Consider the following 18,664-nt stretch of genomic DNA (forward strand, 5'->3'; position numbering starts at 1 on the left):
GTTGCTGTGTGTGTGTGTTGTGTTGCTGTGTGTGTGTGTGTGTTGTGTTGCTGTGTGTGTTGTGTTGCTGTGTGTGTGTGTTGTTTTTGCTGTGTGTGTGTGTGTTGTTTTTGCTGTGTGTGTGTGTGTGTGTGTGTGTTGTGTGTGTTGTGTGTGTGTGTGTGTGTTGTGTGTGTGTGTGTGTGTTGCTGTGTGTGTGTGTGTGTGTGTGTGTGTGTGTTGTGTTGCTGTGTGTGTGTGTGTGTGTGTGTGTGTGTGTGTGTGTTGTGTTGCTGTGTGTGTGTGTGTGTGTGTTGCTGTGTGTGTGTGTGTGTGTGTGTGTGTGTGTTGTGTTGCTGTGTGTGTGTGTGTGTGTGTTGCTGTGTGTGTGTGTTGTGTTGCTGTGTGTGCTGGCTCAGCGTGTGCTCCTGGCGCTGACTCAGCAGCTAAATGTAAAGCTGAGTGTATTTTAATCAGTATAAACGTTCGTGTGAAGCGATGGCGCTCTGACTCTGCGGCGTACTCAGCGCGGCCCACGGCCCTCTGCGGCTCTCCTGCAGCGTGAGGTTCGGTCAGACCTCGGCCTCTGATGACATAATCCAGCTCCACGGCTCCTTTTTCAGGCTGTGGAGGTGACTCACGGCGGCTCGTATGAATCAAAGCAGATTGTTGACTGTGTTTCGTAACGCTCTTTATGTAAGGGGGGGGGCAGTGTTTGAGGGAGGAAGAGGAGCCTGTGTACCTGCCCACTCCCACGCCAGCTCCACCCCACGGCCGCTGCAGGAGGCCCAGCACCTGACTCACCTCTGCAGCAGCAGGCAGCACGCAGCACGCAGCACGAGCTCCAGGTCCAGCTTCACCTGAGCTAGCTTTAATGCTAACACTTCCTCAGGGTGAGGGCTCAGACAGAGGCCAAAGGTTACACACCTGAGCTCTGAGATCACCTGAGAGCGGGAAAAGTTTCTGAGCCGTAAGGATTTGTTCATAAAACCAGCTGTTTTCACTCAGAATGGCACATGCAAACTGAAAATGAAATCCCCCAGAGGAGACAGGTGAAGAAGACATGGGTCAGCCTCAATGAGTCAGACCTGGAGGGAAAGACAAAGGTAAGCTGTGCTGGCACAGGGGGTCAGTCGCCCCCTCATGGTCCAATTTTTAAAAACGTGTGCTGGAGTGCGCCCTCTAGAGCCAAAACACACACTAAAAGTTCACTCTTGGAGCCTGAACAAGGGCAAAAAAGGCTCTTTAGGGCCTAAAGTGTTGTCTCTGGAGTCGAAACACGCGCTAAAGTGGCCTCCTGGTTGGAAAAGATGCTTCACTGCCTTGTTGGGTGGTAACAACACGCTGTACTGGAGGTCAAAAGGTCAAACTGATGGGTCAGCTCATCTCCAGTCTCATTACTAACAGCCTGCTTTCACTTTAGCAGATACTCTCAGTCTGAGCACTCCTGAATTTTTCCAGAAACTTCCTGGAGCCCTGTCCCTGAAACTTTCCCCCCTCGCTCCCTGATGGCGGCAGTTTTCCTGGAGGAGTCTCAGAGTAATGTCATGATGACAGTGCAGGCGTCTGCTCTCATCTGGACAAGGAGCCATCTTTAACCTGTTAGACGCAGCGCGCAGATTTCAGGATCATGTGACATCACCGTCCTGTCCACGCTCAGCCGTTCAGGGTCGGGGATGTTGGTATTTAACAGAGAAAGTCTCGGCTGTTTGCAGAGTGTGTGTGAACCTCCTCCTGCTCCTCGCCGTATCAATCAGCTGACGTCCTGATGGCGTGCACGTTTCCTGAGGTCAGAGCGTGTGAGGCGCTCACTGAAGATCTGACGGCGGTGCATTATGTTTCTGTTTCGCTGAGAGAAATGAGATTACTCTAACCTCCAGGCCCATTATTAGACACTAACCAGCAGCAGAGAGGCCATCAGCTGGAAACAGGCCGGATGATCTGATTACGGAGCACGGGGCGCGGCGTGTTCTGGACCACATGTCTGATGGTCTACACATGACTGATACATGTAAACTCTGTGTTCCTATCAAACACAGGAAACTAAACACTGACGGTTTGTTTGGTAACTTCATAAACAGCTACGGACTCTTCCCCATCTGTTTATTAATGTAGTGATCTCCACTACAGAGTCATGTCTGTTTATTAATGCAGTGATCTCCACTACAGAGTCATGTCTGTTTATTAATGCAGTGATCTCCACTACAGAGTCACGCTGTCACTGAGCTGATTCCTGCTGAATGTTTGAGCTTTTATTGTGAAAGTCTGATGAAGCCGTTAACCGAAGGAAAGAGGAGACACAGACTTTAATTCTCTGTCCTCAGCAGAAAGTTTGAGGATTTGCTGTTTGAGTCGTAACGGCTGCTGTTCCCGGTGTAGTTAGTGTGTTTGGAGAGTGTGTGTGTGTGTGTGTGTGTGTCTGTCTGTTTGGAGTACGTGTGTGTGTGTAGTTATAAAACAAAGACTTCAGAGGGATCTGCTGGTTGTGAAGAGCCTATAAGTGCTGCGTCGAGCGGCTGTTGGGCTGGAGAGGAGCCGAGCGCTCGACGCGTTTTCTCTGGAGACAGAAAAGGTGAAAGCGTTTCAGGCTGAGCCGACGCATCAGAAACATTCACTCCAGCCCCGAGCCCAGCGTTTGGCCTCCGCAGTGTTAGATAACAGCTGCTCCACGACCACAAGGACTGCTGCACACTGCTGCAGGTGAGGACCAGGACAGGCCCAGAGGATCCAGAGGATCCAGAGGATCTCTGAAGGTACGGGAACCTGAGGAGGAGGAGGAGGAGGAGGAGGAGGAGGAGGAGGCTGGAAACTAAACAACAAACATCTTTCTGTTTGAGCTCGTAAACATCAAAACCTGATTCCAGAGACTGGAACAGACCCTATCCTAAACCAGAGGAGCTGCCCTCAGAAAGACAGGAAGTAAGACAGGAAGTTAGACAGGAAGTTAGACAGGAAGTTAGACAGGAAGTTAGACTACAGATGAGATCAAAGGAACTGAACGAGATGAAAAACAGAAAGAGATCAAAACAAAAAAATCAGATTAAAACAATAAAATAGGATCAAAACTATAAAATGAGATTTAAAAAAAAAGTAAAAGATTAATTTGATCTGTTCCTATTTTTTCCTACCAGATGAGTCGCCCCCTACAGGACACTGGACTAAAATGAGTTCACAAGAGAAGAACAAAATTAAACAGTCATGAGCGTGAGATCAAAACTATCAAATAAGATTTGAAAAAATAGAGTGAAATCAAAAAACAATAGAATGACAGAAATAATTGAGAGACTCTAGAGAGGAAGAAGCCGCTTGAAGGTCATTTAAGGTCAACAATCTGACTGACAGGAAGCTTCACTGTCACTTTAATGGCTCTGACAACATCCTCATCATCATCATCATCATCATCCTCATCATCATCATCCTTATCATCATCATTATCATCATTATCCTCATCATCATTTCTATCATAATCCTCATCATCCTCATTATCATCATCATCACCATCATCCTTATAATTACCATCATCCTCATCATCATCGTCATCATCGTCATCCTAATCCTCATCATCATCATCATCGTTATCATCATTATCATCATCATCATTTCTATCATAATCACCATCATCCTCATCATCATTTCTATCATAATCACCATCATCCTCATCATCATCATTATTATCATCATGATCATCATCATCCTAATCCTCATCCTCATCATTATCCTCATTCTGATCCTCGTCATCATCATCATCATCATCATCATCACCATCATCAACATCATCATCATCATCACATCATCATCACCATCATCCTCATTATTATAATTATCATCACCATCACCATCATCATCATTGTTATCCTTATCGTTATTACCATCCTTATTCTAATCCCCATCATCATTATCATCATCACCATCATCTTCATCATCATTATCATCATCACCATCATCTTCATCATCATTATCATCATCATCCCTATCATCATCGTCCTCATCCAATTTCTCATCATCATCATTGTTATCCTTAACATCATCCTCATCCTTGTCCTTACCATCATCATCACTTCTATAATCATCATCATCATCATTATTCTCATCATCATGGGTTTCGTTCGTGTCCTGGCTGGTGAGCGTGGTGTGGTGGTGTTCTCTGACGCGTCCTGTGAGTTTGACCACGGTCAGAGTTTTGACCCTTTGGTTCAGATCAGTGTTTTTAGTCTGAATTAATTAACGAAGAGAATGAGCAGCAGCTAATTTCAGTCTGAGCCTCTGTTAATAGGCTCTAATTACCCAGGATGACCCACTTCAGGTGACGCTGTACCACAAACACACACACACACACACACACACACACACACACACACACACACACACACACACACACACAAACACACCTCCTCAGCTGAATGAGTGAGTCCTGAGGAGGTTTACCTCAGGAGGAGATGCTGGTTTACTTCAGCCTCAGATATTTGGTGGGACTGTGTCACAGAAAAATGTAGAGCTCCCCCTACTGACTGTCTAATGTATTGCTCTTAAGCTCCGCCCACCCCATGTCAGCCGGTGGGGGAGCGTAAAACCAGGTCAGGTAAACGTTTAACATGGTTTCTGAGGGTGTAGTACGTAGACGAACGTCTCAGAGTAACTGTGGTTATTTAAACAGAAGTCACATGATCAGTACAGCCTACTCTTCTGCTGTGTCCTTCAGTGGCGCCCCCCGGTGGTGGATCCTTGACACCTGTAAAAACACTGAGAAAGAAATGAGCAGCAGGAAACAGTTTGTACACGTTTCATCAGGCACACATGAGCCCCTGGGTTTAGGACTGGGAGACCCCAGTTTCTGTAGGCACACATGAGCCCCTGGGTTTAGGACTGGGAGACCCCAGTTTCTGCAGACACACATGAGCCCCTGGGTTTGGGACTGGGAGACCCCAGTTTCTGCAGGCGTTCACTCAGCACAGGAGAGGTGAGCTCAGCAGGAGGAGACGAGGAGCGCAGCCTCACAGGTGAGTGATCTTCATCAGTCTGAACAATAAACAGAAGCAGTCTCTTTTTTGGAAAACCAATCCGGTTTGGGCACGCTTTGTTTGATTTGAAAGTCTCTAAGTGTTTTTAGTGGTTTCTGTCCACAACTTCCTGTCCTGATCTTCGCTACAGTGAATCGATGGGTCACAGCTCAGGAATCCAGCAAAAACAGGACCGCTGCATATCTGCTGCAACCTGCCGGAGCAGGGAAGCAGCCAGACCACAACAGGCTGGATCCAGTCTGAGTTGACCTGTTAACTTGAATGGAAACCTTTCTGATCCGGCGCCATGACCGAGTGTGTTTAAAGAGAGCGTACACACAGAAACGTGGCGTACGCTCTTTTCCACGGCACAGTTCAGACGTATCGAGAGTGAGACGACCGTGGAAATGTGCAGAGCCCCACGCCAACTTCATCTCTGGCGTACGCACGTTTCTACAGCTGCTGGTCCTTTGGCGACAGTCAGAGGGGATGCTGGGATGAAGTTGGCATGAGTCACGTTAGCGGATGTCAAAGCGTGAGCACGGCGGTGAAAAAGTAGCGCCCTCTCTCTCCGACTGAGAGGACGCTGTAAATGGAGGAAGAAGAAGAGAGACGCGTTCAGGGACAGAGAGGATTTCCTGGACCATGATGACACCTGGATCATCAGACCCTCCAGGTTCCTGAGGGTGATCCAGACCACCAGCTGGCTCTGAGGGCGATGGCGTCTTCTTGGTGAGTCCGTTTGTTCCTGTGACCGTCTCCATGTTAATCCCTGTGATGGGCACTGAGCGTGTGCGCCCCCAAACTCTGTCCCCTCTTCACAGCTTCATCAGGCAGACGTTAAAGTTCCTCACTTCATCATTTTTTCTGGTGAAGCTAAAGCTCATGATGTTTCTTTTTTTAAGTTATTTTATTATTTTTTTATGCCTTAAAGGCCCGTTTACGCTCTGTGATACGTACGGAAACAGACGGCGCCTTCTGTCCGTGCTCTGCGTTCATTTCGTCCGTATTTCTGCGTGTTTCCATGAAGCGTACGGATATGGACCAAACAAAGCAGTACCACTGGAAACCTGTGGGGGCAGAGTTGCTGTTACTACCCATAGCCTGTATATAGAGAGGACAGCGTGGCTCCGCGGGAGAATCTGAGTGGAGCTGGGGACAAAAACAATCATTTTTTTTTTCTTTGAAGTCTAATCTCTTCTTGACTCTACCTCCCGACATATTTTACAATCCTCGAAAAAAATACACAAAAACGTCAGCTGTCAATCATCGTTAAACGTGACGTAAAATCTCGTTTTTAACCTGGTATAACTAATTAAAACTCTTCAGAAAAAAGAGGACTTGGATACAAGACAGCCAAATGATATCTTCAAATCACCACAACAATCAGACGTGAGAAACATTTCTACCAGGTGGATTCATTTTTTAAACTTTGACCACAGCCCATCTGGAATGACTGGGGAGATGGATTTTTAAACAAATACTGCAGCCAGCCACCAGGGGGAGCAGTTTTTGTGGAGACCTCACTTCGAGCCGAGCAAGATGACGTCCATTTTTTAACAGTAAGTTACTACCTGATACAAAGCTTCAGTATTATTAACATGAACGGGTCTAGACCTGTTGATGTTTTTGTAAAGTGTCTTGAGATAACGTTTGTGATTTGGCGCGATATGAATAAAGACTGATTGATTCATTGATTGATTCAGTGAGACATGAAGAAGAAATAACAATGGAGGAATTTTTGCGATGTATTTAGCAGCCTCACCAACCACCACCTCCTTCAACGCTGCCTCTGTTTTTGTCTTTTTAAGCACGCGGTACATCATCCTTTTTTCCTCGTTGCTAGGCGCTACCCAAGTAGCTGCCTGTTGCAGCAGCTCTCTCTTCTTTGTCCGTTTCTTGTCATTTTTTCGTCTCTTTTTTCGTCATCTTTGTATTTGGAGTGGATCATTATTTTGTATGGTTCATTGTTGGTCATGGACACCAAACTTTTTGTGTCTTCAGTGATATTTTTACTACTTTTCTCCTGTGTTTGTCTGGAGATCCTACATGTAACCATGGCTGCATTGTTTACATGTGAAATCAGCTGTTAGCAGCCTGTAGCGTGTCAATGCTAACTAGTGTAAGGCCAGATGTTTTCCACAAGGTGAGGAGAAGGAGGTGAGGATGACGTGCTGGTTCTCAGGTGTGAGCTAAGAAGTGACGACATGGACCTGTCCTTCCATCCATCGTTGTTGGGAACGTAAGATCTATCTCCAATAAGATGGACGAGCTAGCCGTGCTAACCCAGCAACAGAGGGAATACCAGAGGGCAGAGTAGCATCATGTTATTCACAGACATGGCTAACAGAGCTAACAGCAGACACCAAGGCCACATGTGAAGAGCTTCACCTGCTGTGAGCAGACAGGATCCAGGAGACAGAGACTGAACAGACTGCTGAAGAAGCTCAGTCCTGGACCCTGTGGAGGTGGAGGCTGGCTGACTGGACAATGATGGACAAGCTGTCAGCATCGATTTTCTTATGGAGCTTTTTACACTTTCTATACACTTTCTTACTTTGGTTTCCTTGATTTCTGCTGTGACTCCTGAATTTCTCCTCAGGGATAAATAAAGTGTTTTCTATCTTCTATCAACACCTCCTCCACAGGCGCCATGCTTGTTTTTGAGTTTTGTTGTCATGAACTTTTGACTCTGGGCTGCTCCCCCTGGTGGATGTGTTGGTTAACTGCAATGCCAACGTGAAGGACGTACAGAAGTATGTGGGCAGTGACGATAACATGGTTTGAAATGGACGGAGACGTTTTCATACGTAGAGGGAGGAGAAATGGGCCTTTAAGAGGACAGAGCAGAAACAGGAAGTGACATGTGGAAAAGACGCCAAAGGCTGGATTTGGACCCAGGCTGTCTGCCTCAGGGTGAACCTGAAAGAGGGTGACGTAGACCACTAGACCACTTGTGCTCCTGCTTCAGATCCTCCTCTGGGAGTGAAGAGTTAAATGTTTTTATCAGCCTCGTCTTTTCCCACTCACTCTCTGGTTGTAAACCTCAGCTGCTGGGCTCGTTTACATTTGATTTGATTATTTAAATCGAGGTGTGGTCAGGGAGGGGACGGGGGCTCCAACACGTGCTCTGAACTCCACGCTGGTTGGATTCAGGCTCCTGCACAGATTCATACACCTGGATGTTTCTGGGTTTGAGCGTTCGCCAAGTTTCAGCAGGAAATCCATGAAAGTCTTTGAACATGAGGACTCAGGTGTTTTCAGCTGTAATGACCAAAATCCACCAGGTGTGTCTACGGTCCAGCTCCAGAGCAGGGGTTACTGGTTAGAGGATGAGAGGCTGATAAACTCCTGTTTATCCCGCTGCTTCAGCTAAGCTAAGCTAGGCTAACGTTAACTCTGCGATGTGAAATGTAATTTAACTAAAGCATCTTTGATATGTTGAGATAACAAACATTGATTTGTTGTGATGAGAAAACAGTCTGTTTCATGAGATCATGAGTCGTTATCATGAGACGTCAGCGGATTAACAAAGAAAATGTTCTGATCCATAGAGTCTAGATGAAGACCTGAGACCACCTCAGCCTGACCCTCTGAGGAGTCCAGCGTGAGCGGCTCAGTTTGGTGTTAGCTCTCGTTGATCAGCCCAACATACGACGGTTTGGAGCGTCTGACTTTTGGGGAGTCAGACGGAGGAGGTGTCATTCAAACATCTCTCTGAGGAGGCGTGTTTGTGTGGGGGAGCAGAGCAGGAGCTAACTTTAGCTGTGATCAGAGCGCTCCTCCTGACGAGTCCTGCTGCAGGTTTTTAGGAGGAAGGAGTCAATCTGCGCTCGTCCTCTTGGCCGCTGCACCTCTCCTTTAATTGGCTGTCAAAAATAACCCGGGCTCGTCCTCGGAGCGGGAACCCAGGGGATGGAGCCGCCACGTGCACGTGGTGAAGGGCTCTGCGTGGGCCTCACCGCGGCCGCGCGACCTCTGCTTCACCGCTTCACTGCAGCGAGAACTCTGTCTCTGTGGGTGTGGGCTGCTCCTCCATCTTTATGTAAACCTCTGTGGGAGGGAGCACATTGCAGAGCGCCGCTTCAGAAATGTGATCCAAGTGAGAGGAGGCTGCAGATCCCACAGAGAGACAGGCACACAGCAGTTTGCTCCCTTCTCCTTCCTCCTGAAGCTGCTTCTGTGAGGAAACAAGAAAAAGACCAGGAGGAGGAGGAGGAGGAGGAGGAGGAGGAGGAGAGGAGGAGGCCGCTCCGTGCTCGTCTGCTCCGTCCTGACTCTCAGCTCTGGAGAGGAGAAAATTAGTTCATTTCCTCCTCTTTTTTTAGCAGCTGCACAGCCCCAGAAGCTCCAGCAGGTGGCAAAGCACTCACCTCTCACTCTCAGCCAATCAGAGCGCAGGCAGCCCGGGGTGGGCGGGACTTAGGAAAAAGAGAGGGAGAGCCACAGAGCTGAGATAAAAGTAAAGAGGACAGAGAAGCAGGAGCAGAGAGCACGACTCCAACACAGGGAGGAAAGAAGGAGAAGAAGGAGAAGAAGGAGACGAGGAAGGAGAAGCAGTGCAGGAGCAACAGGTCAGCAGAGAGCAGGAGGAGGAGAAGGAGAGAGGAGGAAACACTCCTTCTTTGTGTTTGGGTTCAAACTTCCTGGATTGTGTGAGCGTGTGCTGAGAGGAGGAAGCATGAGGAGGAGAGAGGCTTCCTCCGGCTGGGAGGGTTAGGGAGCAGGAAGGAGTCAGGAAGTCAGAGCCCAGAGCCCCCTCTGCTCCTCCTCTCCTCCTCCTCCTCTCCTCCTCTTCCTCCACTTTGTTTTGAATGCTGCTTCCTGGAGTGAGCTGAAGCTGAAGCCGAGCGGAGCCCGTGTCAGTGTCAGCATGTCCCCGCCTGTCAGAGCCCCACGCTGACCCCGGGAGCAGCACGCCGCACGCCACACGCCGCCCAGGAGGGAGGGAGGGAGGCCATGGAGCAGCAGCCTGAGGAGGAGCAGCAGGATGGAGGAGAGGGGCCCTTCACCTCCACCTCTGCAGCCTCCTCTTCCTCCTCCACCTCCACCTCGTCCCCCCCGGCCTCCAACGCCGAGCTGCCCTCCGCCGCCCCGGCTGCACGCTGCCACCACAGCCGGACCTTCACGGGGCTGAGGATCTTCTGCAGGAGGTGAGTGCTCCTCCTCCTCCTCCTCCTCCTCCTAACACAGCCCTCTCTGTTTCAGCTCCTCTCTGAGCTGCACAGGAAGTGATGCGTTGTGTGGGGCGCTGAGAGTAAAGATGTGTGATGTGGTGTTTTCTGTGTGTGTGGAAACAGGATACACACACACACACACACACACACACACACACACACACACACACACACACACACACACACACACACACACACACACGCTCTGTTTTTCACAGGAAACACTCAAATCATAGCGCCTGAATTTCTAACTTTTACCTTGAGGTGTGAAAAACTTCAGACATGTTTGTCCTGCAGCTCTGAGCCTGAGGTGTGTGTGTGTGTGTGTGTGTGTGTGTGTGTGTGTGTGTGTGTGTGTGTGTGTGTGTGTGTGTGTGTGTGTGTGTGTGTCAGACAGAAAGCAGAATTTAAAAACACTAAAGACTTACAGGAACACCCTGAACGTGTTGTAAAGTGTTTGTGGTGTTTTCTGTGACGGCTGAGGACAGACAGGAAGCTCATGAAGGGCCCAGAGACCTCAGCCCGGTACATGGGGCCCAGAGACCTCAGCCCGGTACATGGGGCCCAGAGACCTCAGCCCGGTACATGGGGCCCAGAGACCTCAGCCCGGTACATGGGGCCCAGAGACCAAAGCCCGGTACATGGGGCCCAGAGACCAAAGCCCGGTACATGGGGCCCAGAGACCGCAGCCCGGTACATGGGGCCCAGAGACCAAAGCCCGGTACATGGGGCCCAGAGACCGCAGCCCGGTACATGGGGCCCAGAGACCGCAGCCCGGTACATGGGGCCCAGAGACCTCAGCCCGGTACATGGGGCCCAGAGACCTCAGCCCGGTACATGGGGCCCAGAGACCTCAGCCCGGTACATGGGGCCCAGAGACCCGTCTTAAAGCTGCTCTGTGTGACGCTGAGCTGTCTCAGAGACAAACAGACCACGGGGATGAAAGTGGAGAGTAAAGTTTTGTTAAATGTAGAAATATCAGCTGGAGAAAGGAAAGTGGTGGTTAAAGTCAGGAGTTGAACCAGCGATGCTTTAAACTCTGAGCTCAGTCCAAACTGTTTAAACTCACTCAGACTTTGTGACAATTAAAAATCAAACTTCTTCATTTCTGCATTTTTTTCTTTTTACACTCCTTTAATTTTTCTCAACCAGTGAGGGGGGGAAGTTAACTGGTGTTAAAAACTGAGATGAGGGATTTTAAAAGATCATTAGCAGCAAAAGTCTGGAATTTATAACATTTTTTTTCTTTTTTTAAATTTTAGTTTTATTTTTTTAATTGTTTTCTTTTTCTAAATGATTATTCATAAACATTTTTTTTATTTTAATTTTTTTGCATTTTTTGGTCATAATTAATTATTTTTATTTCTATTTTTGTATCTTTGAAATCCTTTTATTTTTGTTTTGTTTTTCAAATATTGTTGTAACTTTTTGTATTTAAATTTATCTATAAATCTAAATATTTTAAAAATATTTTTCTAATTAATTCATACTTTTTATTTTATTTCTCTCTTGTCCCTTTATTTTTGTTGTAAATATTTGTATCTTTTATAACATTAGATTTATTGTTATTTACTATTTCATTTTTGTTCTTTATTTTTGATTTTTTGATCTTGATATTTATTATGTATTATCTTTGTCCTGATTTAATTTTTATCATTTTTCATTAATTATTGTTATCTTACAGTTTTCTTGATTTTTTTTTTTTTTTTTCCCAATGTGAATTTAACTTTTTGGAAGTTTTTCATATTTATTCTGTTATTTTAATTAATTTGTGAAATCTATTGTGGTTTTATAGCTTTGTTTTTTTACTTATAAGTTTAACTCTTTTCTTTAAATATTTAGCCATTTTTATTTTACATTTTGTTCTCTTTATATTTAATTTTTGACCAATAATTGGTTTATTTCATCTGAGTTTTTTATTTTGTTATAGTACATCTTAAGTGTGTTTGAGCTGTCAGTAAAAGTCTGTCAGATCTTCAGGGAGGAAAACGTTAATGAAATGAAGCTGTCTAATCTTTCCCTGGTTGGTGATGAAGATGTTTGATGGTCACTTTGTTTTTTCCTGTGTCTCCTCCTCAAACAGGGTCAGGTCTGATCTGGTTTTCAGTCACAGACTGATGAAAGCTGGACTCAGTGTGTCACAGAGAAACTAAGCGGCAGTAAAGTCTCAGACTCAGACTCAGATCAGTTAAACCAGCTTCATTTCTCTGTCCGTATTCAGAGAAACTACAGAGAGGAGAGCCGGGACCGCTTGGAGCAAAGGGGGACAGCCTTTAAACCCTGAACCCTTTAGACCCTGAACCCTTTAAACCTTTAACCCTTTAAACTCTGAACCCTTCTCCCGTAAATCAGTCTCAGTCTGAAACAGCGTCCTGTGTTTCTCTCCTGAACAGTCTTGTATAACTCTGTCACAGTCAGCTATACTCTGTCCTGAAGGGGGCGCTCATGTGTTCAGTCAGAGCGCTCTGCAGCAGATTGAAGGGTCTGCAGAGACAGTTTGACGGTCGACGGCTTCGGAGTAGAAACTGAGTTAGAGCAGGCGTTAGAGGGGTTTTAATCCTGCCGCTGAGTTTAAAGCGCTCAGTCTGTCTCATACCGTCTTTATTTCCTGCAGCGTAATGACTCTGTTTGCGTGGTTCAGTGTGTGTGTGGGCTCACTTTGTCTCTGGGCCGTGGTTCCCACAGTTAAACTCAAGTTATTACTAAAAAACTGAGCCTTCTGTTTTCTTTAAAGAGGGGGTACTGTGCTTTTTTTAGTCTTTATTTTGTCCCTGTGGGCCCCCGTAGTCTCCCTCCATGATTCCCAGCTCAGTGGTGTTTGGTTAAAGTCTCCTCTCCTCCTCCAGTCTCTGCTCTGGCTCCTGTCTCTTTAAGAGCTGATGTTAAAGTCCTGGTTCTGGTTCTTAAAGCTCTACACGGCCTTTATGCTGCAGCTCCATCAGTGAGGTTCTAGAATGTTCCTCATCAAGCACAGAGAGCTTTCTGTCTTTGTGATGTCACAGCGTTCTAGAACTCTCTGAGCTCTCTGAGTGATTTTAAAGCAAATTCATTTAACCTATTTGTATTTATATTTAGACTGAGAATGATTGTTCTAGCTTTTATTCTGTCCCTCTGGTGCACCCGTAGTCTCCATAAACCTTTATCCCAGCCTCTGTCTGAAAGACTTTGTTTTGGCTACTGTCTCTTTAAGACTCCATGCTCCTCTAACCCCCTTCACTCTGATTGGACGAAGACAATGGCTCTATTTTACAATTTATATCAGGCTTCCCGAAATCTGATAGGCCTGCCCTATGGAGGCCTGTCAGGGGGCGGAGTTATGGGCAGACCTTGGTGTTTGAGGCCCGCCCCTCCAACCTGTATTTGAACCAGTTTGGAGATCTTTGATGACCTCATCAGATGTGGTGAAGAAGGTGTTTTGATCAGTTCACAGACAGATTCAGGGATTTCTCCAACTTATGAATATGTAGAGGTTTGAAACTCTGCACATGCTCAGTCTGAACATCCAGCTTTGGTGCTTTAACTTCATGTTTAACACACGGTAAACAGAGCACACACTCATTAGACTCATCAACCAGCCACAGTCTGATCCTCAGAGCGCTGAAACAGCTCCATGGTGTGTCTGTAAACTGTAAAATCCACTCTGACTGTTTGATGATATAAACACGGTGACGTCCTGCTGTCTCAGATTAAACAGAGACCTTAAAGAGACAGGCTCACTCAGGAAGTCTGTGAGACCAACAGATCACTGAAGCGAGAACTAACCAAGCTTTTTTTATCCTCCTGTCAACCACTAAGTTTCACTTTCGTTAAGTGTTGGCTCTGTTTTCAGGGTTCCTCTGACACATACTTATCTCCACAGCTGTCCCTGTGTCCCTGTGTCTCCATGTCATGGGTATATCCTGTATGTTTGATTTAAAAAATGGGCGAGGAAAATTTTTTTATTTCTATTTAAAGTTTTTCTCTGATTCTCTGATTCATGGAGATTCTTAAAAACGGTGTACCTGCCCTTTAAAAGTGGACCTGATGAGAGTCATGGAGCGCCATGTTTGTTCACATACATGTTCTGTGTTTCTGTGTTTCTGTACTCTGAGAGTGTGTTTCCAGCTGGATGTCACTCTGTGTGTGTGTGTGTGTGTGTGTGTGTGTGTGTGTGTGTGTGTGTGTGTGTGTGTGTGTGTGTGTGTGTGTGTGTGTGTGTGTGTGTGTGTGTGTGTGTGTGAGACCAGTGAGTAACATCAGTGTGTGTGTTAGTCAGCAGGCTCAGTGTCTGATAACGAGCTGAGCATCAGGACCTCATGGAAACTGAACACACTCCGTCCAAAGATACACACCACTCCAGTTTACATAATCCAGATCTCTCTTCACATCTCCAGCTTCTATTTTCTGCAGCTCTATGATCCCACTTCACTGCACCAACCAGAGACGGAGCTCAGTGCTCTCACATCTCTCCTCCAACAGTTAGTGTTCATCTCTGACCAAAACCAGGTCTGTTTGAAACTTCAAACCAGTCCAGTATCAGTCCAGTCTGATCCAGTCTGATCCAGTATGATCCAGTATGACACCAGTAGTAAATATTGTATATTAGATTATAGATTACAGATTATATGTTGATAACGAGCCCTAACAGCTGAGGTGATGCTCGGCTCCTTTAATGACTAAATATTCAGACGTTAATTCCAGTTTCAGATCAAACTTTTTAGATTCAGTAATAATTCACTTCCTCGGGCAGTAACGTCAGCCTGTCAGGATTTAATCCACTTTCACAGACGTTCAGGTAAATTTAACGTCATTGCTGCTGGGCTGACTTGATTGACAGGTGTGCACCTGTAGCTGTTAGCGAGGAGGCTTAAGTCCCGCCTTTGAACGTCCCAGCAGACTGAGGCAGCATTTCCAACATGGCGACCCCGAGGATTGGCTTCAAAACTAACAGATGATGTCATAGAGACTGTTTGAATCCAGACTACGGCTCGCCAGACCATCAGGCTCTGCAGAAGTGGTGTGATGTCACAGATCTAAACCATGAAAGAGGAGGAACATGATGTGTGTTTTTTGTTTTAGCCTTTCACTCATTATTTTAGCCTTTAGCTTGTTTTTAAGGCTTTAGCTCATGTTTTAGTCCTTAGCCTGTGTTTTAGCCTTTAGCCAATGTTTTACCCTTTAGCTTGTGTTTTAGCCTTTAGCTTGTTTTTAAGGCTTTAGCTCATGTTTTATCCTTTTGCTTGCGTTCTAGCCTTTAGCCTGTGTTTCAGCCTTTAGTTTGTGTTTTAGCCTTTAGCTCCTGATGAGCCTTTAGCTCCTGTTTAGCCTTTAGCTCCTGGTAAGCCTTTAGCTCCTGTTTAGCCTTTAGCTCCTGGTTAGCCTTTAGCTCCTGTTTAGCCTTTAGCTCCAGATTAGCCTTTAGCTCCTGTTTAGCCTTTAGCTCATGTTTAGCCTTTAGCTTGTGCTCTATCTCTCTCCTGTTTCTCTTTCTTCTGCTCTTCTGTCCTTTTTCTGTCTGACAGTTAGGCTCCAGTGTCCACCATCACTACAAAATTAATCACAGAAATCATTTTCAGCAGAGAAAAACACAGATCTCTCTTCTCTCTGATAAACTTCATCAGCTGGCGTGGTGTCGTCATGGAGACTGAGACGTGCTGTAAATCAATCCGGTCCTGCTCGACCTGATCAGGAAGCTGAGAAAGAATAATTATTGAGCAAATCTCATTTCAAAGTGTGGATCAGGATCAGGCAGATATCTGGATGGGTGTTTTTTTTCTAGATCACTGATAAAGTCCTCAGAAGGAATTTAAAATTTATCAGGAAAAAGTGAATCTTTTAAGTTATGGTCCTGTTTGCTTCTCTGGTCATAGAGAGCATCTTTAAAGGTTTCAGTCTCTTTACTCACCATTAAAGGAGGATCTGAACATTGTGTCAATACTTGTCCTCGTACCTCAGTCCAGTGTCAGTCCAGTTTCGGTCCAGGTTTAGTCCGATTTTGTTCCAGTGTCAATCCAGTATCAGTCCAGTATCAGTTCAGTGTCAGTTCAGTGTCAGTTCAGTGTCAGTCCAGTTTCAGTCCAGTATCAGTCCAGTATCAGTCCAGTGTCAGTCCATTATCAGTCTAGTATAAGTCCTGTTTTAGTCCAGTATTAGTCCAGTTTCAGTCCAGTATCAGTCCAGTTTTAGTCCACTATCAGTCCAGTATCATAGTCCTGCAGTGAGCCCTCAGGCTGCTCTGTCAGACTCCGTGCTCCCCTGTGAATCAGAGGTAAGAGAACAGTTTCAGTTCAGTCAGCTGGTTTAATCTGTGGGAGCTCAGGGGTCTCTAATTATAGCTGCTATTAACGGATTGGACAGCAATTAATTAAAGCCGCTCCTTTTAGAGTCTGATGGGAGCCCGTCACTCCAGAGGAGAGGATTCAATCTGCACACATCCCAGGACAGAGGAGGAGAGGAGAGGAGAGGAGAGGAGAGGAGAGGAGAGGAGAGGAGAGGAGAGAGAGAGGAGAGGAGAGGAGAGATGAGGAGAGGAGAGGAGAGGAGAGGAGAGGAGAGGAGAGGAGAGGAGAGGAGAGGAGAGGAGAGGAGAGGAGAGGAGAGGAGAGGAGAGGAGAAAAGTAAAAACTAAGGTCTCAAAGGAGAAATGATGTTTTTTCTAAAACCACTGAATAAATATTTGGGTGGAGAGTTTGTGATTGTGGTTTTGTTGTGTTTCTTTAAACCAGGAGGTGGTGGTTTCAGGGGATTTCTGGGTCCATCAGGTCTAAAATAATCCAGAGATTAAAATGTGACAGTTCCATGTAGTTACTGTTTTACTTTTTATATCTACCACTTTCCTTTATGAAGAAAAAAAGTACCGCATTTCATAATAAACTGTAGAATCTCTCATTGTGTGCAGATTTGGCGCCCCCTGTGGACACAGTGTGTAGTTACACTTAGAGCTCTGTGGTTTGTTGTGATGAAGGAAACTCGTTAGCCTGTGACGTCACTGACACCGAGCAGTCGTTCAGGAGCTCTTTTCAGAAATGACGTGTTTTTCCTTTCCTCCAATCAGGGAGCAGCTTCCATAAACGCTTCAGAGTGCCAGCTAACAGGCTAAGTGCTAATATAGCAACTTTCTCCCCGTGATGTTGTCAGACCCTCAGAGGACCAGAGTCTCTCAGAGTCCAGTCTTTGGTGAAGTGTTTGGACCCAGCGTGTGTGGAGAGCGGTCCAGGGTCAGAAACATGGCTGTGGGACACTTCACTTTCTAAAACTGCTGCACTCCACCCAGGAAGTCCAGGGTCTTTACCAGAGGATCTCTGTGTTTGTCAAGCTGAGCTCAGACCCTGTGGGGTGTACGGTGCCCCTGCAGGGACAAAGCTCTGCTCTGACATGCAGTGACTGATGGGAAGGGGACTAATTATTGCTCTGTCACAGTCAGGATGAAGGTGGACCAAGCTCTGCTGCTCTAACCTGATCAGAGACCAAGTTCTGCTGCTGCTCCTCTGCTGCTCCTCTGCTGCTCCTCTGCTCCTCCTCTGCAGCTCCTCTGCTGGTGGGAGTCCCCCTCTGCTGAGACTTTACTCTGTGCTCTGTCCCTCTGATGCTCCTGTGTGGTTATTTTTTTATTTACAGGATTTACTGATCAAACAAATCTCTTTCTCTCAGCTGTTTCATAAACTTAGATTTTAGGCCTCTGTCTCAAACAGCTACCATCTCTTTAAGGCTCCACAATGAACAAACCCCCTTCACTCTGATTGGCCAGCACTCTGGGGGCCTATCATATCCTGTTTTCTTCTCACAACAATAACTTTTATAAAAAGTGAATTAAGACAAATACTTACAGAAAAACAGAACTTCAGGAGGAAGTGTAAAACAAAAAACAGAATGTCACTAAAAACAAGTTAATGAAGAAAAAACAAATATTATGAACCTGTTTGAATTTATACCCTTGCCAATGAAACCTGCCGATGAAAAGTTTTGCAACTGCAGTTCCTGTAACTTCCACTAGGGGCTGTGTGCAGAAACAGCAGAAACCCACATCCACAGACATTCAAAGAGCTGATTTTAACAACTAAAACCAACATGTTTACAGCAGAAACTAACAAGTCTACAGCAGAAACTGACCAGTTTACAGCAGAAACCAACAAGTTTACAGCAGAAACCAACAAGTTTACAGCAGAAACCAACAAGTTTACAACAGAAACCAACATGTTTACAGCAGAAACCAACAAGTTTACAGCAGAAACCAACAAGTTTACAGCAGAAACCAACATGTTTACAGCAGAAACCAACAAGTTTATGGCAGAAACCAACAAGTTTACAGCAGAAACCAACATGTTTACAGCAGAAACCAACAAGTTTATGGCAGAAACCAACATGTTTACAGCAGAAACCAACAAGTTTATGGCAGAAACCAACAAGTTTACAGCAGAAACCAACATGTTTACAGCAGAAACCAACAAGTTTATGGCAGAAACCAACAAGTTTACAGCAGAAACCAACATGTTTACAGCAGAAACCAACAAGTTTACAGCAGAAACCAACATG

The 18,664-nt window shown here is 45.9% G+C and overlaps 1 protein-coding gene across 1 annotated transcript in view; it reads left to right on the plus strand.

Annotated features, from left to right (window-relative positions):
- Positions 1–9,123: 9,123 nt before the first annotated feature.
- Positions 9,124–18,664, plus strand: part of LOC141796341 (diacylglycerol kinase zeta-like) — a 42,782-nt gene continuing 33,241 nt past the window's right edge. The window contains exon 1 of the mRNA XM_074677389.1: positions 9,124–10,129. Within this exon, the coding sequence (XP_074533490.1) occupies positions 9,936–10,129 (194 nt within the window). The 5' untranslated portion in view covers positions 9,124–9,935. The remainder of the gene's footprint in view (positions 10,130–18,664) is intronic.

Source organism: Halichoeres trimaculatus, unplaced genomic scaffold (assembly GCF_033239565.1).
Source record: "Halichoeres trimaculatus isolate MK-OKI-2021-1 unplaced genomic scaffold, fHalTri1.1 fHalTri1_scaffold_10, whole genome shotgun sequence".
NCBI classification, from domain to species: Eukaryota; Metazoa; Chordata; class Actinopteri; order Labriformes; family Labridae; genus Halichoeres; species Halichoeres trimaculatus.